This window comes from Equus przewalskii, chromosome 19, assembly GCF_037783145.1.
Source record: "Equus przewalskii isolate Varuska chromosome 19, EquPr2, whole genome shotgun sequence".
NCBI lineage: Eukaryota > Metazoa > Chordata > Mammalia > Perissodactyla > Equidae > Equus > Equus przewalskii.
The window spans coordinates 50,444,624-50,469,662 of NC_091849.1; the positions used below are offsets into that span (position 1 = coordinate 50,444,624).

Here is a 25,039-nt window from a genome sequence, read left to right on the forward strand (position 1 = left end):
ATGTTGAACATCTTTCATGTGCCTGTTGACCATCTGTATATCTTCTTTGGAGAAATGTCTGTTCAGATCTTTTGCCCATTTTTTAATTGGGTTGTTAGTTTTTTTGTTGTTGGGATATATGAGTTCTTTATATATTTGGATATTAGCTATTAACCCCTTATCAGATACATGGTTTGCAAATATCATCTCCCAGTTCTTAGGTCATCTTTTTGTTTTGTTGATGGTTTTCTTTGCTGTGCAGAAGCTTGTTAGTTTGATGTAGTCCCGTTTGTTTATTTTTTCTAATGTTTCCCTTGCCAAGTTAGACATGATACTTGAAAATATGCTGCTGTGACTGATGTCGAACAGCATACTGCCTAGTTTTTCTTCTAGAACTTTCATGGTTTCAGGTCTTACATTCAAGTCTTTAATCCATTTTGACTTACTGTTTGTATATGGTGTAAGAAAATGGTCTACTTTCATTCTTTTGCATGTGGCTGTCTGTTTTCCCAACACCATTTACTGAAGACACTTTCCTTTCTCCAGTATATGTTTTGTCTCCTTTGTTGAAGATTGGCTGTCCGTACATGTGTGGTTTTATTTCTTTCAATTCTGTTCCATTGATCTGTGTGTCTGTTTTTGTGCTAGTACCATGCTGTTTTGATTACTATAGCCTTATAGTATATTTTGAAATCAGGGATTGTGATGCCTCCAGCTTTGTTCTTTTTTCTCAGGATTGCTTTAGCTATTTGGGGTCTTTTGTTGTTCCATATAAATTTTACGATTCTTTGTTCTATTTCTATGGAAAATGTCATTGGAACTTTCATAGGGATTGCATTGAATTTGTAGATTGCTTTAGAAAGTATGGACATTTTAACTATGTTAATTCTTCTAATCCAAGAGCATGGAATATCTTTCCATTTCTTTGTGTCATCTTCTATTTCTTTCAACAGCATTTTATAGTTTTCAGGGTATGAGTCTTTCACCTCTTTGGTAAAGTTTATTGCTACGTATTTTATTCTTTTTGTTGCAATTATAAATGGGATTGTATTCTTAATTTCTCTTTCTGCTACTTCATTGTTAGTGTATAGTAACGCAACTGATTTTTGTATGTTGATTTTGTATCCTATTTATTACTCCTGAAAGTTTTTGATGGGTTCTTTAGTCTTTATATAAATCATGTCATCTGCAAATAGTGACGGTTTCACTTCTTCCTTTCCAATCTGGATCCCTTTTATTTCTTTTTCTTGCCTGATTGCTCTGGCTAGGACTTCCAATATTATGTTGAATAAGAACAGCAAAAGTTGGCATCCTTGTCTGGTTCCTATTCTTAGAGGGATAGCTTTCAGTTTTTCTCCATTGAGAATGATATTGGCTGCAGGTTTATCATATATGGGCTTTAATATGTTGAGGTACTTTCCTTTTATACCTATTTTATTTAGTTTTTATCATAAATGGGTGCTGTATCTTGTCAAATGCTTTCTCTGCATCCATTGAGATGATCATGTGATTTTTATTCTTCATTTGGTAATGTGGTGTATCACGTTGATTGATTTGTGGATGTTAAACCATCCCTGCATCCCTGGAATAAATCCCACTTGATCATGATGTATGATCTTTTTAATGTATTGTTATATTCGATTTGCTAGTATTTTGTTCAGGATTTTTGCATCAATGTTCATCAGTGATATTGGCCTGTAATGTTCTTTTTTTGTGTTGTCCTTGTCTGGTTTTGGTGTCAGGGTAAGTTGGCTTCATAGAATGAGTTAGGAAGCTTCCTCACCTCTTCAGTTTTTTGGAAGTTTGAGAAGGATAGGTATTAAGTCTTCTTTGAATGTGTGGTAGAATTCACCAGGGAAACCATCTGGTCCTGAACTTTTATTTTGGTGGAGGTTTTGATTACTGTTTTGATCTCCTTACTGGTGATTAGTCTATTCAAATTCTCTGTTTCTTCTTGATTCAGTTTTGGAAGGTTGTATGATTCTAAGAATTTATTCATTTCTTCCAGATTATCCAGTTTGTTGGTGTACAGCTTTTTGTAGTGTTCTTTTATAATCTTTTGTATTTCTGAGGTATCCATTCTAATTTCTCCTCTTTCATTTCTGATTTTATTGATTTGAGCCTTCTCTCTTCTTTTCTTGGTGAGTCTAGCTAAAAGTTTGTGAATTTTGTTTATCTTTTCAAAGAACCAGCTCTTAGTTTCATTGATTTTTTTCTATTTTTTTTTAGTCTCTATTTCATTTATTTCTGCTCTGATTGTTATTATTTCCTTACTTCTACTGATTTTGGGCTTTGTTCTTCTTTTTCCAGTTACTTTAGTGTAGTGTTAGATTGTTTATTTGAGATTTTTCTTGTTTGTTGAGGTAAACCTGTATTTCTCTAAACTTCCCTCTTAGAATTGCTTTTGCTGTATCCCATAAATTTTGGCATGTTGTATTTTCATTTCATTTGTCTCCAAGTATTTCTTGATTTCTCCTTTGACCCAATCGTTGTTCAGTAGCATTTTGTTTAATCTTCACATATTTGTGGCTTTTCCAATTTTCTTCTTGTAGATGATTTCTAATTTCATACCATTGTGGTCAGAAAAGATGCTTGGTATTATTTCGATCTTCTTAAATTTATTGAGACTTGTTTTGTGGCCTATTATGTGATCTATCTTGGAGAATGTTCCATTTGCATTTGAAAAGAATGTGTATTCTGCAATTTTTGGATGGAATGTTCTATATATATCTACTAACTCCATCTTGTCTAAAGTGTCATTTAAGGCCAATGTTTCCTTATTGGTCTTCTGTTTGGGTGATCTATCCATTGGTCTAAGTGGAGTGTTAAAGTCCCCTACTATTATTGTGTTGCTGTCTATTTCTTCTTTTATGTCTGTTAATAATTGCTTTATATATTCAGATGCTCCTATGATGGGTGCATAAATATTTGCACATGTTATATCCTTTTATTGGGTTGTTCCCTTTATCATTCTGTAGTGCCTTTCTTTGTCTCTTGTTACGGTTTTTGTTTTAAAGTCTCTTTTGTCTGATATAAGTATTGCTACCCCAGCTCTCTTTTCATTTCCATTTGCATGGGGTATCTTTTTCCATCCCTCTACTTTCAGTTTGTGAATCTATTTAGGTCTGAAGTGTGACTCTTGTTTGCAGCGTATATATAGTTCTTGTTTTTTAATTCAGTTGGCTACCCTATGCCTTTTGATTGGAGCATTTAGTCCATTGACATTTAAAGTTGCTATTAATAAGAATGTACTTATTGCCATTTTGTTACTTTTTTTCTAGGTGTTTTAGTAGTCCTCTATTCTCGTCTTCTTCTCTTGCGGTTTGATGGCTTTCTTTAGTATTATGTTTGGGTTCCTTTCTCTAAATTTTTTGTTTGTTTATTATAGGTTTCTGGCTTATGATTACCATAAGGTTCATATATAATAACTTACGTATATAGCAATCTATATTAAGTTGACAGTGTCTTAAGTTTGACCTCCTGCTAAAAGCTCTACTCTTGTACTTTCTTCCTCCCACATTTTATGTTTTTGATATCATATATAACCTCTTTTTTGAGCATATCCACTATCCTCTTATCATGGAAATAGATAATTTTAGTACTTTTGTCTTTTGACCTTCATAGGTGATTGATCTGCTACCTTTACTGCATACTTGCTTTTACCAGTGACTTTATTGTTTTTTTTCTTTTTTGATAATTTTCTTATTCCTGTTTGTGGTCTTCCCTGTTCCACTTAAATAAGTCCCTTTAGCATTTCTTGTTAGGCTGATTTTTTCATGACAAATTCCTTTCATTTTTGCTTGTCTGGGAAACTCTCTCTCCTATTCTGAATGATAACCTGGCTGGGTAGAGTATTCTTGGCTGTAGGTTTTTTCCTTTCAGCACTTTAAATATGTCATGCCACTCACTTCCAGCTTGTAAGGTTTCTGCTGAGAAGTCAGCTGATAGCCTTATGGGGTTTCCTTTGTATGTAACTTGTTGTCTTTCTCTTGTGGCTTTTAGGATTCTGTCTGTATCCTTAATACTTGACATTTTAATTATAATGTGTCTTGGTGTGGACCTCTTTGGGCTTATCTTGTTTGGTGCTCTCTGTACTTCCTGTACTTGGATGTCTGTTTCCTTCCTTAGGTTAGGAAAATTTTCAGCTATTATTTTTTCAAGTAGATTCTCTGCCCCTTTATCTCTCTCTTCCCCTTCTTGGGACACCTATAATGTGGATGTTAGTGTGCTTGATGTTGTCCCAGAGGTCCCTTGGACTATCCTTGTTCTTTTTAATTCTTTCTTCTTTTATCTGTTCAGCTTGGGTGATTTCTTCTAGTCTTTCGTCAAGCTTGCTGATCCATTCTTCTGTGTCATCTACTCTGCTATTGAGTCCTTCCAGTGAATTTTTCATTTCCAGTTTGTATTCTTCATTTCTGATTGGTTCTTTTTTATATTTTCCACTTTTTTTGTTGAAATTCTCACTGAGTTCATCCATTCTTCTCCCAATATCAGTGAGCATCCTTATGACTTTTAGTTTGTACTCTTTGTCAGGTAGATTATCTCTGTTTCATTTAGTTCTTTTTCTGGGGTTTTGTCCTGTTCCCTTATTTGGGACATATTCCTTTGTCTCCTTATTTTGCCTTTTTCTCTGTGCTTATATCTATGTATTATGTAGGTCAGCTATGTCTCCTGATTTTGGAGAGGTGGCCTTATGTAAGAGATACCTTATGAGGCCCAGCAGTGTGCTTCCCTCTCATCACCAGTCCCCAGTGTTCCAGGAGTGACCCCTGCATGGGTTCTTTGTGTCCTTCTGTTGGGGCAGGATTGCTCTTGCTGCAGGTGTCTGGGGACGCTAGGCTGTCCCCCTAGCTGCTGGTTGTAATGCTCAGCTGCGTGTGGCTGCTATGGACCCTTCAGTCACTTTATCAGGCACGGGGAGCCCCAGCACAGTTGGCTGCAAGGTCTAATAGCACATTCCTGTTGCAGTTTTTCTGTTAAGGGAGTAGGCCCCCAGGGTGGCTGGTTGCTAGGCTCAGGGGCTTACAATTGCTATAGGCCTCCTGCTTGCAAGGCTCTTGTCAGCTCTCTCAGGATTGCAGCTGAGTGAGGCTGGCCCCAGGCATAGGAGCACCCAATTCTTTCAGGCTTTGGAAGGTGGGGGCCGATCCCCTATATGGCTGTTTGAAAAGCACAAGTCAGCTGCAGCTGACAAGCCCCACTGTCTGCAGGGCCATACACCACATCACCGCAGTCCTGCTCTATGCACATGCCCTGACCCACTGAAGCAGACTCAGTTGCCCCACTGCAAAGTGGGGCAACAGTCCACCAACACAGGCCCACCCCTTGTGCATGCCCTGCCCCACAGAGGTGGACCCCCTCACCCAGCTGCTGAGGTTCCAGGCACCCCACCTATGTGGACCCACAAGTTGCCTGAGGGCTTGCTGTTGGGTTGGGCCAATCCCTAGGATGGGCTGTCTGCCCTGGCTGAGCTGGATTTAATTGGTGCTCCAGTGGGTGAGGCAGGCTTTGGGCTAACAGGCCTGGGGAAGAACGCCAAGGGCATCTGCTAGCGTCTGTGTCAACATGACTGTACTAGGTCACACTAATGGCTGCTGCCAATGTCTCAGTCCCTGGGGAGGTCTCACCAATCCTGAGATGCACCCAGAGCCTATCAAGTGAGTCTCTTCATCAAAGGACTGTGCACCTTTCTTTCTGGTGATTTTAGGTTGCTTTCCAAAAATGTGTGAATTTGTGCATGGGCCCTTTAAGAGCAGGCTTTTTTTCCCTTATGTCTGATAGCTTTTCTGGGGGTATTCCCCGTTGTAGTTAATAGCCAGCAAACCCAGATATCATGACACTCGTCTCAGTTGTACTGAGTCCAAAAGCTGCTTATTGTGGTAATGCTCCCCTGCTCAGATCCCCAACTCCTCCAGGGAAGGCTTCATACCTGAAGGTTGCTCCCAGTTGACCGTTAAACACCAAGGCTTGGAGGTGGCTTTTTTCTCTCCAGAAAGGGACTTCAGCTTTTTCCACCTCAGTCAGCACTGTTCCTTTTTGTGGGGGTTCTTTTTATCCAGTTTTCAGTTCTCTCTCAGGGGTAATTGTTCCAAGAGTAGTTGTAAATTTATTGTGTCCATGTGAAGAGGTGAGTTCAGAGTCCTCCTATGCCGCCATCTTGACACCATCCTCCCAATTTCTTTTCTTTTATTCTACAATATCTCTTCCCTCTCTGACTTCTCCTTTTTGTTCCCACCATGATTTCCTAATTTAAAGCACTCAATCAGTTAGGAGTTGCATTTGTCTGCACATAATAACAACAGAAACAAATTTACTTTAGCTTAACCCAGTGAAGTTTTAGGTTTCTCAGGGAACACAGTGTCTGGAGGGAAGCAGTCCAGGGCTGCTGTGATGGCTTTACGATGCCCACAGAGACCTGACTTTTTCTCTCTCTTCTCTCAGACATCCTTAGCAAGTAGCTTTTGTCCTCATGCTTTTTCCTCTGTGGCCACAAAGTGAATGTTCCATCTCCAGCATTACATCTGTATTCCAGGCAGGAATAAGGGGAAGGTCAAAGGCTAGAAGACTGAAATCTTTCCTGTTTTTGAAGGGCTTGTCCAGAAGCCCCACCTAGCAACGTCTGCTTACATCCCGTTGTCTGGGCTGTGTCACATGGCCACTCCTAATTGCTGCTCCAAACAAAATAAGGGCTCTATTAGGAAGACGGAGAGGGAGAATATTGGACAGGTAATCACCAGTGTCTGCCATACTCCCATGCCTGCTTGCCTAGGCTTCCACAATGCCTCCTGACTCATCTTCCCACCTCCACCCTCTTTCTCCCTTAATCCATTTCACACACTGTTACCAGACCAGTCTGCCTGAAACCTGGCTCCGAATTCATCATACTCTTCACCTCCAGCTTTATTGAGGTATAATTGACAAATAAAAGTGTATGTATTTAAAGTGTATGATGTGATGATTTGATATACGTTGTGAAATGATTCCCACAATCAAGTTAATTAACACATGCTTCATCTCACAGTTACCATTTAATTTTGTGTGTGCTTGGTGGGAACACTTAAGATCTACTCTCTCAGCAAATTTCAAGTATACAGTACAGTATATTAACTATAGTCACCCTGCTGTACATTACATCCAGAGAACTTATTTGTCTTATAAGTGGCAGTTTATACACTTTGACCAACATCTCCCTTTTCCCCCAACCCCCAGTCCCCAGCAGCAACCCTCTACTCTGTTTCTGTGAGTTTTGACTTTTTTTAGATTCCGCATATAAATGAGATCATACAGTATTTGTCTTTCTCTATCTAGGTTATTTTACTAAGCATAATGTCCTTCAGGTTCATCCATTTGCAAGTGGCAGGATTTGCTTCATTTTTATGGCTGAATAATATTCCTCTCTGAGTGTGTGTCACATTTTTTTTAAATCCATTCATCTGTCAGTTCACATTTAGGTTGTTTCCATGTCTTGGCTATTGTGAGTAATGCTGCAATGAATGGGAGAGTGCAGATGTCTCTCTGAGATACCAATTTTGTTTCCTCCAGATAATCTCCAGAATTGTGATTGCTAGATCACACTAGTGTAGTTCTATTTTTAATTTTTTGAAGAACCTCCATACTGTTTCCATAATGACTGCACCAATTTACATTCCCACCAACATCAGGAATGTATAGGGTCCTTTTCTCTACATGTTTGCCAACTTGTTATCTCCTGTCTTTTGATAATAGCCATCCTAACAGGTGTGAGGTGATATCTCATTGTGGTTTGATTTGCATTTCCTTGATAATTAGTGATGTCAAGCATCTTTTCATATACCTGGTGGCCATTTATGTGTTGTCTTTGGAAAAATGTCTATTCAGGTATTTGGCCCTTTTTTGCGGGGGGAGGGGGTTGACGGGGAAGATTGGCCCTGAGCTAACTTCTGTTGCCAATCTTCCTCTTTTTGCTTGAGGAAGATTGTTGCTGAGCTAACATCTGTGGCAGTCTTCATCTATTTTGTATGTGGGATGCTGCCAAAGCATGGCTTGATGAGCAGTGTGTAGGTCTGCCCCTGGGATCTGAACCTGTGAACCCCAGGGCACCAAAGCAGAGTGGGCAAACTTAACCACTATACCACTGGGCTGGCCCCAATCTTTGGCCCATTTTTTAATCAGATTGTTTGTTTTTTTGCTATTGAATTGTATAAATTCCTTGTATTAGATGGTTTGTGCTATGGTGTGAGTGTTTGTGTGCATCTAAAATTCACATGTTGAAATCCTGGTGGCATTAAGAAATGGGACCTTTGGGAGGTGATTAGCTCATGAGGGCAGAACCCTCATGAGTGGAATTAGTGCCTTTATAAAAGAGGCCCCAGAGAGCCTGCCAGCCCCCTTCCGTCACATGAGGACACCGTGAGAAGGTGCTGGCTATGAACCAGAAAGAGAGCTCTCTCCAGCCTCCAGAACTGTGAGAAATAAATTTCTGTTGTTTGTAAGTTACCTAGTCTCTGGTATTTTGTTGTAGCAGGCTGAATGGACTAAAACAGTTTGCAGATATTTCCTCCTATTCCATAGATTGCCTTTTCATTCTGTTGATTGTTTACTTTGCCATGCAGAAGCTTTTTGTTTTGATGTAGTCCCACTTGTTTATTTTTGCTTGTTTTGCCTCTGCTTAGAGTGTCATATCCAAAAAAAAAAAAGTCATTGTCAAGACCATTTTCAAGGAGCTTTCTTCCTATGTTTTCTTCGAGGAGTTTTACAGTTTCAAGTCTTATGGTTAAGTCTTCAATCTATTCTGAGTTAATTTTTGTGAGTTGTATAAAACAGGGATCCAGTTTCATTCTTTTGCCTGTGAATATCCAGTTTTCCCAGCACCATTTATTGAAGAGACTATCCTGTCCCCATTGTGTATTCTGGGCTCCCGTGTCAAAGATTAGTTAACCATATATACATAGGTTTATTTCTGGCCTCTCTATTCTGATCCGTTGGTTTATGTGTCTGTTTTTATGCCAATACCATATTGTTTTGATTACTATAGCTTTGTAATATAGTTTGAAATCAGGAAATGTGATGCCTCCAGCTTTGTTCTTCCTTCTCAAGATTGCTTTGGCTCTTTGGGGTCTTTTGTAGTTCTATATGAATTTTAGGATTTTTTTCTATTTCTGTGAAAAATGCTGTTGGAATTTTGATAGAGATTGCATTAAATCTGTAGATCACTTTGCATAGTATGGACATTTTAACAATATTAATTCTTCTAATCCAAGAACATGTCATTTATTCATGTCTTCTTCAATTTCTTTCATCAATGTCTTAGAGTTTTCAGTGTATATATAGGTCTTTCACTTCCTGGGTTAAATTTATTCCTAAGTATTTTATTGTTTTTGATGCTATTGCAAATTGTTTTCTTAATTTATCTTTCAGGTAGTTTCATAATTTCTCTTTCAACTGATTTCTGTATGTTGATTTTGTATCCTGGAACTTTACTGAATTCAATGTCTAGTTCTAACAGTTTTTTGGTGGAGTCTTTAGGATTTTCTATACATAAGATCATGTCATCTGCAAACAGAGACAGTTCCTTTCCTATTTGGATGCCTTTTATTTCTTTTTCTTACCTAATTGCTCTGGCTAGCCTGTGTTGAACAGGTGAGAGTGGCCATCCTTGTCTTATTCCTGATCGTAGAGAGTGGGCATCCTTGTGTTGTCCACTGTTGGCTATGATGTTAGCTGTGTTGTCATATGTGGCCTTTATAATATTGGAATACATTCCTTCTGTACCTAATTTGTTGAGAGTTTTATCATCAAAGGATGTTGAATTTTGTCAAATGCTTTTTCTGTATCTATTGAGATGATCATATGATTTTTTCTTCATTCTGTTAATGTGGTGTATCACATTTATTGATTTGTGTATGTTGACCTATCCTTGCATACCGAGGATAAATTCCACTTGATCATGGTGTATGATCCTTTTAATATGCTGTTGAATTCAGTTTGCTAGTATTTTGCTGAGGATTTTTGCATGTATGTTAATCAGGGATATTAACCTGTAATTTTCTTTTCTTGTATGATCTTTGGCTTTAGGATCAGGGTAATTCTGGCCTTGTAGTATGAATTTGGGAATGTTCCCTTCTCGTCAGTTTTTTGGAAGAGTTTGAGAAGGAGTGGTATTAATTCTTCTTCAAATCTTTTGTAGAATTCGCCAGTGAAGCCATCTGGTCCTGGGTTTTTTGTTGTTGTTGAGAGATTTTTGATTACTGATATTCAATCTCCGTACTTATTATTGGTTTATTCAGATTTTCTATTTCTTTATGATTCAGTCTTGGTAAGTTATTATGTTTCTCGGAATTTTTTGTTTGTTTGTATCTAGGAATTTATTGATTTCTTCCAGGTTATCCAATCTGTTGACATATAATTGTTCATAGTAGTCTCTTATGATCCTTTGTATTTCTGTGGTATCAGTTGTAATTTCTACGCTTTCATTTCAGATTTTGAGTCTTATCTCTTTTTTTCTTAATTAGTGTAGCTAAAAGTTTGTCAATTTTGTCTTTTCAAAAAACCACCTCTTACTTTTGTTGATCTTTTCTATCATTTTTCTAGTCTCTATTTCATTTATTTCTGCTCTGATTTTTATTATTTCCTTCCTTCTGCTAACTTTGGGCTTAGTTTTTTTCTTCTTTCTCTAGTTCCTTGCAGTATAAAGTTAGGTTGTTTATTTGAGATCTTTTTGTTTTTCTTAATGTAAGCATTTATCACTATAAACTTCCTTCTTGCAACTGCTCTTTGCTGCATCCTATAAATTTTGGTATATTGTATTTCCATTTTTGTTTCAAGATATTCTTTGATTTCTCTTTTGATCTTATTTGGTTTTTTAATTATACTACTTTTAAGAGGTTGCCATCACTCAAAAACAAAATTCTAAAGTTCTTAGTCTGGCATCCAAGAACTTGCTTGTTGTGGCTCCAGTGACCCTCTCAGCGAGTTCTGGCTTCCCTTTCTGCACGCTGTGCACCCCAGACAAACAGGTTTATTGTATTAACCTCAGTTCCTCTCTTCATGCTTTTTCTCAGGCTGTTCCCATTGTCTGCAGTTCCTTTATTTCATCCTACGGGTGGGTCCAAGCCCTCACATCCTCCAAGGCCTAGGTCAGATGCCACCTCCCAGTTCAGCCCTTCCTGATCCTGTCATCTTTTTTACCTCTTAAAATGATAATGGTCATTTCCTCTCTTCTTTTAGTGATTTTAAAGTCTATGCCTTAACTCCCCTTCTGGAGAGCAGGGATCCTTACTAGAAACAGGTTCCTTGTTACACTCAACAGTTTATTGTAAAGCTAGCATTGAGCCATTCGTGTTTAATAAATAGTTTTAGATGAGTGAATGACTATTCCTACTAGGACTGTCAAAAGAACTTTGTTAAAAACTAACATTTGTATGTGTCTGCCATGTCAGGTATTAAGTGCTTTATATTTAATAACGCATTTAATTCTCACAACAATCTTTATGAGGTGGCTTCCCTTGGAAACTAACACATTGCAGATAAGGAAACTGAGGCACAGAACAGTTAATTAATCTACTCAAGCTCCTGCAACCTTTAAGTGGCAAAGCCTAGATTTTGAACGAGGCAGGTTCTAGAGGCCATGCTCTTAACTACAGTTTGTTCTGCCTCACTGGAGAAAAGCACCAAGAAATTGGGATGATTTTTTTTCGTTCCCCAAAACCCCAGCACATGGTTGTATATCGTAGTGGTAAGTCCTTCTGTGTGAGCCACCACCACAGCATGGCAACTGATAGGGGTGGTGTGGTTCCATGGCCTGGAAATGAACTCATGCTGCTGAAGTGGTGAGAGCACTGAACTTTAATCACTAGGCCATCAGGGCTGGCCTGGGGATGTTCTTATTCAGCTTCCTGACTACCTGAAGCCCTCTAGGCAAGTGACTGCGTGTCCTAGGAGTGGGTTTACTGTCACTTGGGCAAAGGGGAGGCCCTGGATCACGAATCAAGAAGTAAGGTTAGGCCAAGGGGTCAACGCGGAACCCTTGCAATTGAAATGGCCACACTTTGAAGTTTTAGCACATTGTTGGTATCAGAGTTGCCTTCTGCCAAAAACAAAAGAAAAAAACCATAATAAATATATTCTTATTCCCCCCACAACTTTTACACAGAAGGTACACACTTTTGCATCATGATTTTCTCACTAAGTTTATCTTTTGCAGCATTGTCAGTGCTGCCTTATTATTATATTGCCTGATGGTAGTGTATATTATTTAACCAATTCCTGATCTTTAGACCTTTTTTTTTTTGACATTTAGGCTGTCTCAAAACAGCGTTATAGATGTATCTTTGTATACAACTCATGATCTTTTCCTTAAGATAAATTATTTGAAATTCTTTGCTGGGCTTTTGCTTCATGTTTCCAAATTGTTCCTGAAAGGTTATACCACTTTATACCTCCTCCAGCAAGGATCGCCAGCAGGCAAAAAGGGAAATGAGTGAAAAGGCTGTTTGGAGCCGTGAACTTTTTGAGTATCCTATACAAGAAAAAGCAGGAAGGGAGAAGCAGTGGTGGGTTAGTAGAGTGAGGACTAGAAGGAAGGGGTCAGTGAGAGGTGGCTGGGCAGACTGGAGAGAACAGGTTAGAACTGGAGTGAGATGTCTGCTGTTGCCTTGCCTCTGACATGGGATCAGGAATAAGTCACTCAGGTCTTCAAGTCTGTTTCCTCACCATTGAACAAGGGAGGGGTGGGGCTGGCCCTGTGGCATAGTGGTTAAGTTTGCATGTTCCACTTCGGCGGTCTGGGTTTGCACGTTCGGATCCCAGGTGCAGACCTACACCATTCGTCAGCCATGCTGTGGTGGCAACCCACGTGTAAAGTGAAGGAAGGTTGGCACAGATGTTAGCTCAGGGCTAAGCTTCCTCAGTGAAAAAACAAAACAAAACAAAACAAAAAGGGAGGAGTGTTTACTAAGTTTATATGGGTCCCATTTTGTTGCAAAATGGATTTCTGAAGATGAAACATGAGAGAATCCTTTCCAGCTCTAAAATTCTTTAACTGTGTAACTGTACCTTCATGTTCAGAGGAAATAAGAATCAGGCTCCTGCTTCTCCTGGTTGTGATTTGGAAGGATAGACTTCTCTCTTCCTGATGCTCTGGGTCACTAATCTCTCTTGGTTTCAATAAATGCTAGGCCTAAGATCCTCAACCCCCGAGACAGGGCAGTCTCTTAACGTCCATAGACAGCCTGTCACAAAATTCAGAGTGAATTGGAAAGGGGATGTTAAAAGTACAAGAGATTTGTGACTGCAGAGTTATGGTTAAAGATTTTTGAAACTGAGACATTTGTTTTTAGATGATGTAACGTACAGGATGCTGGTCTGCAACGGCATTACGGGACAGTCATGTGACTCCCACAAACAAGGAACTTGGGATGGTGGTGGAGGTAGATTTGGCTCCTTGTGGGGCAGTGATTTAACAGATGGCAGCAAGGGAGGCGGAGCTTCAGTTCAAAAGCTGCCCCTCCTTAGGCCTTCGGGATGTGGGCGTCAGCCGTCAGCCAGCCCCTGCGGGCAAGTGGTCAGTTATTGGTCTGCTCTGTGTCAAAGCTGTTTGTCATGAGAAGCTTCCCCCACTTCACCAAGTGAGAACTTTGGTCACTGAGAAAGACTGGTCAAGAATAAATACTATGTCCAGTAATTTTCTTCCTTTCTCTACAGCAAGCAAACTGAGGTGGATCCAGGCGTGCAAGAACTGGAGGTACTAATAGACACAATCCAGAAGCAACTGAAAGATCCTCCATGCAAAGACAACATTCGTGAGGCATTTCAAATTTATGACAAGGAAGCTTCAGGATATGTGGACAAAGAGATGTTCTTTAAAGTCTGTGACTCTCTTAACCTCCCAGTTGATGATTCCTTGATCAAGGAGGTCAGTACAAGTTACTGCCCTGGGTGGATCGTAGAGGCTGAGCACGATTCATTTTCTCCTAAAGGCAGTTGCCTGTGTATTTCGTTTTAACTGGGGATGATCGAGGATGTTCAAATCAGATCTCCTGGTCGGCCCCGATTATGGTATTTCCCCTTGATGCTAGCACTGATGCTCCTCTCTAATGGCTGTTGCAGGCATCTCTTTAAGTGGGGGTGGGGGTAGACAGCACAGAGTGGCTGGTGAGACCTGTCAGGGCAGAAGGAGGGCAGCAGAGGGCATCATGGAGGGGCAGCCGCCAAGGGGGACTCAAAGGCAACTGGACTGAGCAGGTGGGTGGGCAGCCTTTGACACCCCTCACGGCCCATCAGTAGCACCAGCATGGAAGAGGGTGTGACCACTGCACAGGGACAGTGGCATCTGTCAGTAGGGGTCACATGGCCAGCTGCACGTGGAAGAATGACATGGACATTCTCCTACTAGGATTTTTATGAATGAGTTGAAAAGGGCGTTTCCTGCACTTTATTTTCATAATAAACCCTGTTAGCCAGGGTTCCCCTAGAAGTCAGAACAAAAAAATTTCTCCCACAATTGCCAACGACTGCAGCTCCCTGAGACATTCTCACTGATTAGGAACACAGAGGGGCTGCAGACCATCTTAAGGATCTTTGAGCAAAACGGGATGTTCGGAAGTTAAGACTCGTTTAGGGAAGGCTTCTCTTTGGGCCTAGAGTGACCAGGGTGGAGACGAGGATTTGTTGCAGACAGAACATTAGCAAGGAGCGGGGAGGCAGATAGAAAGGTACCGGTTCATGTGGCTGAACACCCACTTAGCGTCCCAGATTTCTAAAGACAGCCTGCCCACATTTTGATTTTTAAGTCATTGGTGCTCTCTGTGACCTGACACGGGAGAGAGGAATTGCCGTCAGTGGGAAGTGGGCCAGGGAAGGTGTGGGTGGGATGGATTTGCACATGTCATAAAGGTAGCACAGCGGATCAGTCTACTACCACTCACAGCTGAGTTTCAAGGTACATGGTTTGAGCAGTGACATCACTAGATTCTTCTATTAGGTATTAGGCTGTGATAACAGAAACCTGCTATTTTAAAGAGTATTACTCTGCACAGAATGGGTGGAAAAGTCTTGTATTTGAACATAAAAACAATTAAAAGTGCTTTGGAAATGATAATGCCCTTATAAATACAAATGTTAGTCCTGACGTCCTGGGCAGGCCATTTACTCCATCTGAGCTTTGATTTCAGAGAGTGTAAGATGGGGATAATATCTGACATACCTACCAGGTTCACAGGATCATTTCAGAATCTAGTGAGGATATTAACACTCGGAACTGGTTGAGCAAGGCCGGGGAGTATTATGAGTGAGTGCTCTGCCGTGACGCCGAGGACAGCCCTGCGTGTCTGTCACTGCTCCTCTGCTCTCTCTGCAGTTGATCAGGATGTGCTCTCACGGAGAAGACAAGATCGACTACTACAACTTTGTTCGGGCTTTCTCAAACTGACCTGCTGATGAGGGAGTGCAAGACACTTTTTGGAGGTTGGACCTACACTTTGAAATATACCTTGTACTCTTTGTAGAAGCATTTACAGAGCTCTTGAGATTATATTTCTTTATGGTCCTTCTCTTTCGCTACTACTAAAGTCTAAATTAAATTGGACCTTGTAGGAGCTCAGATTGGTGCCTTATTGAGGGAGGGAGGGGTAGAGGTTTCGTGATGGTTAATTTTATGTGTCAACTTGATTGGACCATGGGTGCCTAGATATTTGGTCAAACTCTATTCTGGTGTGCCTGTGGGGACATTTCTGGGTGAGATTAACATTTGAATCGGTAGGCTGAGTAAAGCAGATGGCCCCTCACTGTGGCTGGACCTCATCAGGTCCATTACAGGCCTGAATTGACCAAAAAGGCTGAGCCTTTCTCAAGTAAGGGACAATTCCTCCTGCCTGCCTTCAAACTGAGACATCAGCTTTCTCCTGCCTTCGGACTCAAACTGAAACATCGGCTCTTCCTGGGTCTCAAGCCGGCTGGCCTTCAGACTGGACTGCACAGCCAGCTGTCCTGGTTCTCAGGCCTTCGGACAGGACTGGAACTATACCATCACTCTCATGGGTCTCCAGCCTGCTGACTGCAAATCTTGGGACTTGTCAGCCTCCATAATCGCGTGAGCCAATTCCTTATAATAAATCTCTTTCTTTCTCTGTATACATCCTCTTGGTTCTGTTTCTCTGGAGAACCCTGACTAATACAGGTTTACAGGGATTGCGAGCAGCAGGAAAGATAGAATTTGCTAAGAGAAGCGTCATTTGGGGTGTTGGAAAATAAGCACACAGTACTAGTATTGCTACCAATACCCGCCACACCTGCCTGCTCACCCTAGTAGGAGAGGGAAATACACCACATTCTTCAAACTCTGGTTCTATGCCACGAGTAGGACCCGCATTTTTAAAAAGTGGAACAGAAGAGGAAATAGTGTGTACACACAGTAGGGTATGTACTGTTTCATGAAACTTCTGTTTCAGCTGAATGTGTATTTACTAGATCATGATATAAAATCTATTTCTTGATGTGGGTTATAGTAAAAAAAATTTTTTTTAGAAAAATCTCTGCTTTTAGAGACCTGGCCTTGAGATGGGAGGGAAAGACTAGTAGCGGTTACTGGTCCTCTAGTGAGCTGTGATGGGCTGTGTGAAAGGAGGGCTGCTCCTCAGTTGCAGCCACCGCCTCATCTGTGTAAACGCTCTCTCAGACCCCTGGCTGCTCCCTCGCGGGTGCTGGACGTGAGGGTGGGTCACCAGGACCAGGACGCCCGGCCCTCTCTGAACTCGCGGGCAGCTTCCCTCGGTTCTCCCTCTCCTTGAGCTGAGGCGCCTCTACCCAGCTTCTGAAAAGGGCTGTGCGGGGATTCTGCTGACCCCTCCTTTTCTGCTCCAGGTTGATATCTCAAGAAGAACCATGTTTTCTTTGGGTTTTCCCAGTCACTCATAGCTATTAAAAAACTAATTTTCAAGTATTTAAATGTCCATTCAGTCTAAAAGAAAATCTAAGCTCTCCAGCCTGCCCCACCCCAGCTCTGCGCTGCGCCAGCTAATACTGCACTGGCTAAGAAGCTGCCCCGGCTCACGCTGCCCCGGCCCGGCAGCTGCCTACCCAGCTAGTGCTGCCTCAACCTGGAAGCCTGCAGCACGTGTGCTGGGGCCGTGGCAGGGCAGGTCGAGTGGGTTTGTTCCTTCTGCCTTCCTTGTGGTCTCCCCTCCCTTTGCCCCCATTCAGCCATACTGCTGTTTGTGGCCTTTGTAGTGTTGGGAAGGGTTTGGGGTGGAGACAGAGGAACAGGGCCAAGTCTTATTTCTGTGGCTGGTAAAGTCGTAATCTGGGCCAGGGCCCTCTGATGGGCATGTGCCTGAAGCCTGGCTCGCGCTCTCCCTGGGCGCCTTTTCTGTGAGCTCTTCAGACACTTTCCCCCAGGAAGCCCCCGTGCCCCGTTCTCGGAGACCAATTGCCTGCCCCAACAGTGCTCCTGCCAGGCTCCTTCTCACCCGCTCAGAGCTCCTCTGGGTCGGTGGGCCCATAAGACCAACTTGCTCTCCAGGGCATCCGCTCCTGCTTGTTTCCTTCTAGACTGCTCTCTTGGCTGGGCAGGTAGGCAGCTCAGCCAGCCCCTCTCCTTGAGACTTGTTTTTGGTGAGGCTCGGACACCCAAAATCTTGTGCTCTCCCAGCTCCAGGGGAAACACGTCAAGCCCCAAGTCTGATAGAGCACCTCCCTCCCTTAGCTTGTGGACAAGAGCACTCTGACAGCTCCCTGCAGGAAATCCACACTCGCCAGTAATCTCTGCATCACCCTGCCTCCTGGGGAGGAGGGAGGTTTGCAGCAGCTCTGGGCCCCTTCCAGCAAGTCTGTCGTGATCTGCACCGGTCTGCAGCACATGGAGACACTTGCCAATTTCTGTCCTTAACCGAAATTGGAAACGTGGGAAAAAGTCTCATTTAACACCCTCTTACCCAGCCTTTGAGGTCCAAGTGTTCATAGCCCTTCTAACCTCAGTTCTGATATTTTTCCCTTTTTATCCTCCTATACCTTTTCCACTGTAATGGGGACCAGAATTAAAATGTCAGCCCCACTGTGATGGTTAGAAGGGTCTTTGGACCTGCCTTGAATAAGGTTGGCGCTGTCCATGCCTCACCTTGCAAATTGACCCAGGATGGAGAAGTTGAGATCTGCCAGCACCATCACAAGGTGTAAAAGCTACTTCACAGAAGACCAGAGCCGGACGGTCATTTCTGCGGTGTCGGCAGGCACTAGTTTACACAAGGCAGCCACATGTAAGAGCCACAAAAGTCAGAGCCAGTTACTTTTCCTACCAAGATCCTGAATGGCAGTGCAACTGTTAGATGTCAGCTTTGCCACTTTATGCTACAGTCACACCTGGCATGCACCTGGAGTCCTGGCTCAGGTGATGGAAGGGAACCGAGGACTAGCCTGCAGCAAGCACTACTGGGGGAAGAAGAAATGACCCTCTTTTGAATGGGCCCCCAGGGAGCTGAGACACAATTAACATTGCCTGTTAGCGTGTGCAGCAGAGGCAGGTGAGTAGCTGCGGCTTGGGGCTCTAACTGAAGGCTGTGTGACAATGCTTTAGGGTAGCTTATGGGGTCAGGGCCAGTAAAATCTGCCCGTGGGTGAAGACTGGCTGTGAGTTAGCCACTCCTCAGGCCCTGGGCCTCTACTGTGTCTGTACCACCAGCAGGCCTTGAAAATACCATCTAATTAGGGTGTATCAAAGCCACAGCTACAGGCTTTGAGGGCATTTGGGACCAAGAGGTAGAGAAGACGTCTCCAAATGTTGTTTCCAGAGAATCAAGGGTTACTTGGGTGAGTGACTCCCGAATAGCCTGCTAGCACGTGAATATGAGTATGTTCATTAAGAAAAAGTTACTGAGTGCTTTATATGTACCATGAACTTGGCATTCACTATCCCTAAATCTCCCACCACCGCTCCCTGCAGAAATAAGCAAGCAGGCGAACCAACCAACCACAAAACGGAGGACACAGAGGAGCAAGCAGGCCCAGAAAGATGAGCTGCTGGAGGTGAGCCCGCGCTCGGGGCGGCTGCAGCCCAGCTCTGCCCCAAAGCTCGCCCTCGATAGTACCCCTCCCCTGCAGCTCAGTCAGCGTTTCCTGGTTAATCCTCAGAGCCCAGGTTGGCGGCGGGGGGGGGGGGGGGGGGGCGGGGGTCCTTGCTCACCACCACCTGTAACTGCTCATCTCCTAAGCTTTCTGAAGATGGTTCTGGAAAACAGAGCACACAGCTGTGGGCAATAGCAGGCATTGACACCAGACATCCCCACTGCCCACTATTATTACTAATACTAGGTTGTCTTCTGTTTAGCACCAACACTAACATGTGGTGGCTTTTACAAACTTCATCCCATCTTCTAGCCAGATGACTCATTACAGCGTAGGCACCGAGCATGGTGTGTGTCCTCGTGCAGCTTCCTACCCACAGACCCTCGTCAAGGGAACTTCCCGCCCTCATACTTCACTGTCGGAGACCAAAGAAAATGATGCTTATTACTCCCTAGCACTCAGTATAACCAACCCTTTCTCCATCCTTAGTGCCAATGCCCTAATTCACATGACCACAATGAACAAATATATCACAGGAGATTTCCAAGAAATAACTAATATGGTGAAAAACATTAGAAACGAGACTAAAATTGATGCAAACTCACTTTTCAAGTAAAAGCAAACGAAGCATCCAGATTTAAAAAGGAATATAAGGAATTATACCAGAGACAATTAGACTGATAATTCTATACCTTTTATTCAGTTATTTCAAAAATATTTGCTGATCATTTGTTTCAAAATGTGCATTAAAAAATCCATACAAAACCGTAATTTGTTTTAAAACCAGACAGAAACAGTGGAAAAAGGATTTTGGAAAAAGTTCACTGAAAGTAAAAAGTCCCCCCAAAAACCCTTTGACATGAAAGCATAAATATGCATGTACAAGTTTTCCTTGAGTTCCTTGTTGAAATTTGGTCCATGACATGAACAGGCTAAAGTGGAAAAACAAAGACGGTCTGTCCACGTTTGCATTGAGTTGCTCAGGACACCAGCAGCCTCAGCTCATCCTTCAGATGTTTATTAAACACGAGGAACTGAAAAGTGAGGTTTATCGTCTCATCACATAAACACTCGAATCTGTACCCAAGGACATGGCAGCACTTAGTCACAGCCCGGTCCTATCAGGTGAACAGGGCTGTCCACGCGGGGCTGGCTCTCAGGAAAATCCCCTTCCTCTCCACATGAACTAGAAACTCTGGAATGCTCTTAGGCAGAGTGATGGTGATGTCTCGGGTGTCATCTTATTCCCAGATGCTGACTTACTAATGCCCCGTCATGAGGATGGTTTTTTTTCCTTTTCAACAGATTTTTAAAAAAATATATGGACTTCTAAGATGATGCTACAATGTTCTACTAGAGTGCCACAGAAAGCCAGCCAGGGTCACGAGAATGACAGTAACAGAAGGAAAGTGGCTGATGTGTCTTCTGTAGGGGATGACCACCACCCCTCCCATGGTCCCTTCCCTCCTCAGTTGCAGGGTGTTGTAAGGGATAGCAAAGCCTGTGGAAAGGACCACTGGCTGGGAGAGTTATTGCACAACCCGGAAGAGCAAGGAAAGGCAGGCCAGCAGGGAACAGGGGCACTGCTGCCAACACAAGGTGACACTGAATGAGGAGCTCCAGGAAGTTCTGCAACAGCCGAACCAAACCCACCGTCACACGGGCATCCAGGAGTCAACACTTGTGACTGGGAAGTAAAAGTAAACACCTTTATCATATAGACTTTGGGTTGAATGGGAAGCCAGAGAGATGGGAAGAGGTTATCACAAGGGTGCCTTTCCTTTTAATGTGGGGGAACTGGAAGAGCAGGGCTCACCGTGTGAGGCCAGAGGCGCAGGGGACCCCTGAGCTTCCCTTAATAGGTAGCAGGCACAGGAGCCTGCGGTTGGGCCTCACAGAAAACTGACACGGGGGAGAAACCAGAAAGAACAGAGGACGTGGCACAGACCCATCACAATGTGGGAGAGATGGATGAGGCAAAACTGTCCCAATCCGTGTCCCTTTTACATGTAACTATAGCAGGTCCAGTGGCCCTGGCTGCACATGACGGACAGCCCTAAGCCCTGGCAACTGGGGGCAGGCCACACAGCACAAGGGAAGACCGAAAACCACCCGGCAAGTAAGGCACTTCTTACAGCAAGAGAATAAGGATCTGAGGCGCAGAGCCCGGAAGTCCCAATGTCGCGGGGCTCTTCTGAGACCTCCATAAAAAGGGGGGGTGGGGCAGCGGAGGAGCAGGCTTTCTCAGCCTTTTGGGAGGAGATGACATGCATGCGAGAACCGAGAACGGGGTAAAGAGTGGGAGAGGTCAGTAAAGCCTTCCTCACTGGGCCAGCCCTGGGCAGGAGAGGGAGTTTCTTTAGGTTTTCAAGTGATCTGACAATGACCCAATTCCCCAGTTGTGCCCAGAGTCCCTCCTGAGGACCAGGGCTGAGCACGGGAAGGCAGCTGGACCACTCAGCAACCTGACTCACTCAGCACACTCGCTGTTAGAGGAGGACAGGGCAGAGGCCTGGAAGGTGGAGAACGAAGGCCGCTCCCTGCGACACTCAGGCCTCGGGAGGGCAGTTCTGTCCAGACCACCCTCCTTCATCTCCCCCCAGGCCTAGGAAACACCACCGGGGAAGGCTGAAGCCACAAAGGAAACCCACACCAAGCCTCCCCCGGCCACATGGGGTCAGCAAGCCGCCTCAAATTCAAAAGGCATCCAGGAAACAGAATGTTCTGCTCCGGAATTTTGGGAGGGGGTGCACTGTCTGCCCCTACCTCTTATTCACCACTTACAATAACATCAAAGGGTGCTGACGAAGAAGGTCCCAAGAGAGAAACCAGAAGTGCACACCCCTGGAACATCCAGCCCAGCCTTTGGGCGCTTCTAGGGCCCGAGGGATGCCCGTCTCGAGAGGCACCCGCAGAGAGGGCCAGGGCACAGACGTCTATTTTGGTTTCTGAAATGCTGGCGACTTCTGCCTTGGGGCAGAAATGGAAAAGGTTCTCAGCAACAATTTAGGGCCGGTGGCCCAGACACACACAGGGTGAGGAGCGACTGGAATGGGAGCAGCATCTCTCCTCAGTTCCCCCAGAACCTTCCTCTACTTTCAAAACGAACGCATGTAACTTATTAATAGTACAGCTATCAGAGCCTGGATGGTAAAAATAACCTCCAAGGAGGGGAATCAGAGCACGGGATCCTCGCTCTCCTGCCACTGCCACCTGCCCGCTTCCCCCAGGCCGGTGCCGGTCAGCGATGCTGAGCGGGGCAGCGGTTGCTGAGGTAGATTAGCATCTGTTCGCCAGCTCTTGGCGAACAGCGCTGAGCGGCCTCTCGAGCTGGGGGCGTCTGGCAGGGCCGTCACAGGTGGCTCGGCACTTTGGCAGCAGGAGAGTGTTTGAGACTGAAGAAAACAGCCAGAGGGGCCAAATTGGGGCAGACTGGGCCAGACCAGCCCACCAGGCTCACAGGATGAAGTGGAACCAAGTCGTTCTGGCCCCTGGCAACATGGTTAGAGCCAAACTGCCAAAGCCATGGCTCTGCTCGGAATAAATGTGCCAGGAACGCCGGTGGGGTGACAAAGACCCTGCAACTACCCCCTCAGCCACCTCTTCCCTAAGTCACTCCTGAAGACCGGCTGGTGAGATGCTAGCCTTACTCAGAGTCTCAGGGTTTTCACAGCAGAAAAGCTTTTGTTGACTCTCACTGCTGAATGAATGCTGTCCTGGAGGAACAGAGCTGGAGTCGCCCGGCCCCTGGGTTGATGGTGCCACCACCACCAAGGCGCACTACACTGCTGCACCCAGAGCCCGCGGGAGACCTTGGGAATGTGGGGCCAACACCCTGTCCATGGGAAGGGAGGCTGCTTGATGGCACGACCTGGACTGTCACTCAGCACCCGCCACCTGCAGCACCCCGCACACACCATGGACTCGAGTATCTGCTGCAGGCACAGCTCAGCGGCTTCCCCAGGGCGCACCTGGGGGGAGCAGAAGCGCCTGCCAAGGATGCAGCCCGGAGAGAACTGGACAGGCAGCCAGGCTGACGGGGCGGCTGAGGCGGCCACTGGCTGAACACCCCCTCCATTAGCAGTCACCAGACAAGGCGGGGGCGTGACAACACCAGCCGCATCAGTGCTGTTAGATGGAAATGGCTAAGGGGTCTGGACCGCGTCTGTTGGGGTGAGACCAGTGCACCCTTTTACCAACATTCTGCCTGGCTGCCCAGAGAAGCGTCAGGGACGAGAGGGAAGGACGGGAGAAGTGCGTGTTTTCCTAAGGGTGATCAGAAGCCAAGGATAGTTCTTCCCATTTCTGCCACCTGAACCTGGACGAGGTAAGGGTCGACAGCAGTGTCAGGTAACAAATCCCTCAGCCACTGGAGAAGTGATGTCTGATGGAAAGACCCATCTCCCCCTTTGGGTAATAATCCAAGGTTTGCTTTCTCCTGTGACATCAGAAAGAGAACCAGCACGTCGAATGACACTGACAGTCCTGTGCCATCAAGAACCGCCGCCCCTCGCCTCAGCAGAGTTCACTTCTTAATCGGGACTCTGAAAGCCTAACGCCCCTTCTGGAAGCCCTCACCAGGCATCATAAGGACCTGGAGACCTCAGCTTTGGTGGAGGGAGGGGAGAGCATGAGTGAGGGCCGGGGCAGAAGCCGCCTGTCGGTACTGCTGTGTCTGCTCCCGAGCCAGCAGAGTGACTCTGACTCAGCCCTGGGTCCTGCGGTCTGGAAGCTGTCAGTGTGCCCAGCAAACATCAGGTGACAACAACAATTCTGAAGAACACTCAATGAGCGAGGCCAGAGGGTGAGTGGCCCAGGTGATGCTCCCTGGGGCACCAAGGGGCCGACGTGGCGGTTAGTGTTCCTGCAGCTAGAGATGGCGTCGGGGAACAAGGCCGGCCGGGTCTGGGGTTCAGGACCAGCAAATCCCAGGCTGGTCTGTTAATGGCGGTTTCATTTGGTTTTTTGAATGCTGGTGAATGGCTGAAAAGCAACTGAGGCTGCGGACAAGAGGCCTAGGAGGACTCGGCCACCACTTCTGCTGCCAGCACCTTTCCGGAAGAGCCTGCTGCATGGTGCGCTTGCCCCTGCTCCAGAGCGGGAGACCTGTCCTCCTGTAGCACCTCCCAGACTGAGCGGGAGCAGGGTGGTTTCCAGGCTGGGAGTGGCCACCAGTAAGCTGTCTCCAGTCACAGGACCCAACGCAGCTCATACCATCCTTCTGGACCAAGACATCCTGTCCTGAAGCCAAAGGCCTTGGCATTTACAACCAGCAGTGGCGCTGCGGGGCCTCACGACGGCGCGTGCCGAACTGGAATCACACATCTCGTCAGTTAGTCAGCACCTAGGAGACGGTCATCTGAAAGGGTAGTCTCCTCCTCTTGCCCATCCACATGGGGGCCACCGGGGGGCCTGCGACCTGCCCCAGGCCGAGGCTCCTTGGCACGAGGCTTCCAGACCTTGACAGGTCCTGGGGACTGACGCTGGGTGCTGGATGGCCAGGACTGCGATCTCAGCTCCCTCTCATTGTAAAAATCAGACACAGAAAAATTGCACAATATGGTGAACTGAAGAAGTACAAAGAGAAGGCAGCAGCCATGAAGGAAGAGAAAGAGGAGGCAAGCAGAAAGATAACCATGAGAAATTGGGCTTCTAGAAAACCCAACACAGGACAGAGGTGAGGACATGAGGTGGCTTGAGGGAGAGAAAGAGGAAGATTTTTGGTTTTATTGAGAATGGTTTATGGAAGAAGAGACAGCCAAGAAGTATGACAGAGGAGAAGCCCTGTTTGAAGACAGGTGCCTGCTGTTTGAGAAGGAGCGTCCGGGGCAGGAAGGGGGAGGCAGGGACAGAGGCCGCAGGGGTGGAGGCAGGCTCCCCGCCTCCCTGCTGGGCCCTGCGAGAGGATTCCTGTTGGCAGCCTTTGGCCTTAGGGAGACTTGAGTTTCTTAGTCCGTGGGGAGGTTCCATTCTCTGCTTTCACCACTCCATTTTCATGGTAACCTAGGAAATGAAGGGAGACAGACAG

At 45.1% G+C, this 25,039-nt stretch overlaps 2 protein-coding genes across 10 annotated transcripts in view; one reads left to right on the forward strand and one right to left on the reverse strand.

Annotated features, from left to right (window-relative positions):
- EFHC1 (EF-hand domain containing 1) overlaps positions 1-16,086 on the forward strand; it is a 76,192-nt gene extending 60,106 nt beyond the window's left edge. For all 9 annotated transcript variants that reach the window (XM_008530790.2, XM_008530791.2, XM_070586218.1 and 6 more), the window contains 2 exons: positions 13,660-13,870; positions 15,314-16,086. In XM_008530790.2, coding sequence (XP_008529012.1) covers positions 13,660-13,870; positions 15,314-15,385 — 283 coding nt within the window. In that variant the 3' untranslated portion in view covers positions 15,386-16,086. The remainder of the gene's footprint in view (positions 1-13,659; positions 13,871-15,313) is intronic.
- Positions 16,087-19,683: 3,597 nt separating this feature from the next.
- Positions 19,684-25,039, reverse strand: part of TRAM2 (translocation associated membrane protein 2) — a 76,338-nt gene continuing 70,982 nt past the window's right edge. The window contains exon 11 of the mRNA XM_070586225.1: positions 19,684-25,014. Coding sequence (XP_070442326.1) covers positions 24,941-25,014 — 74 coding nt within the window. The 3' untranslated portion in view covers positions 19,684-24,940. The remainder of the gene's footprint in view (positions 25,015-25,039) is intronic.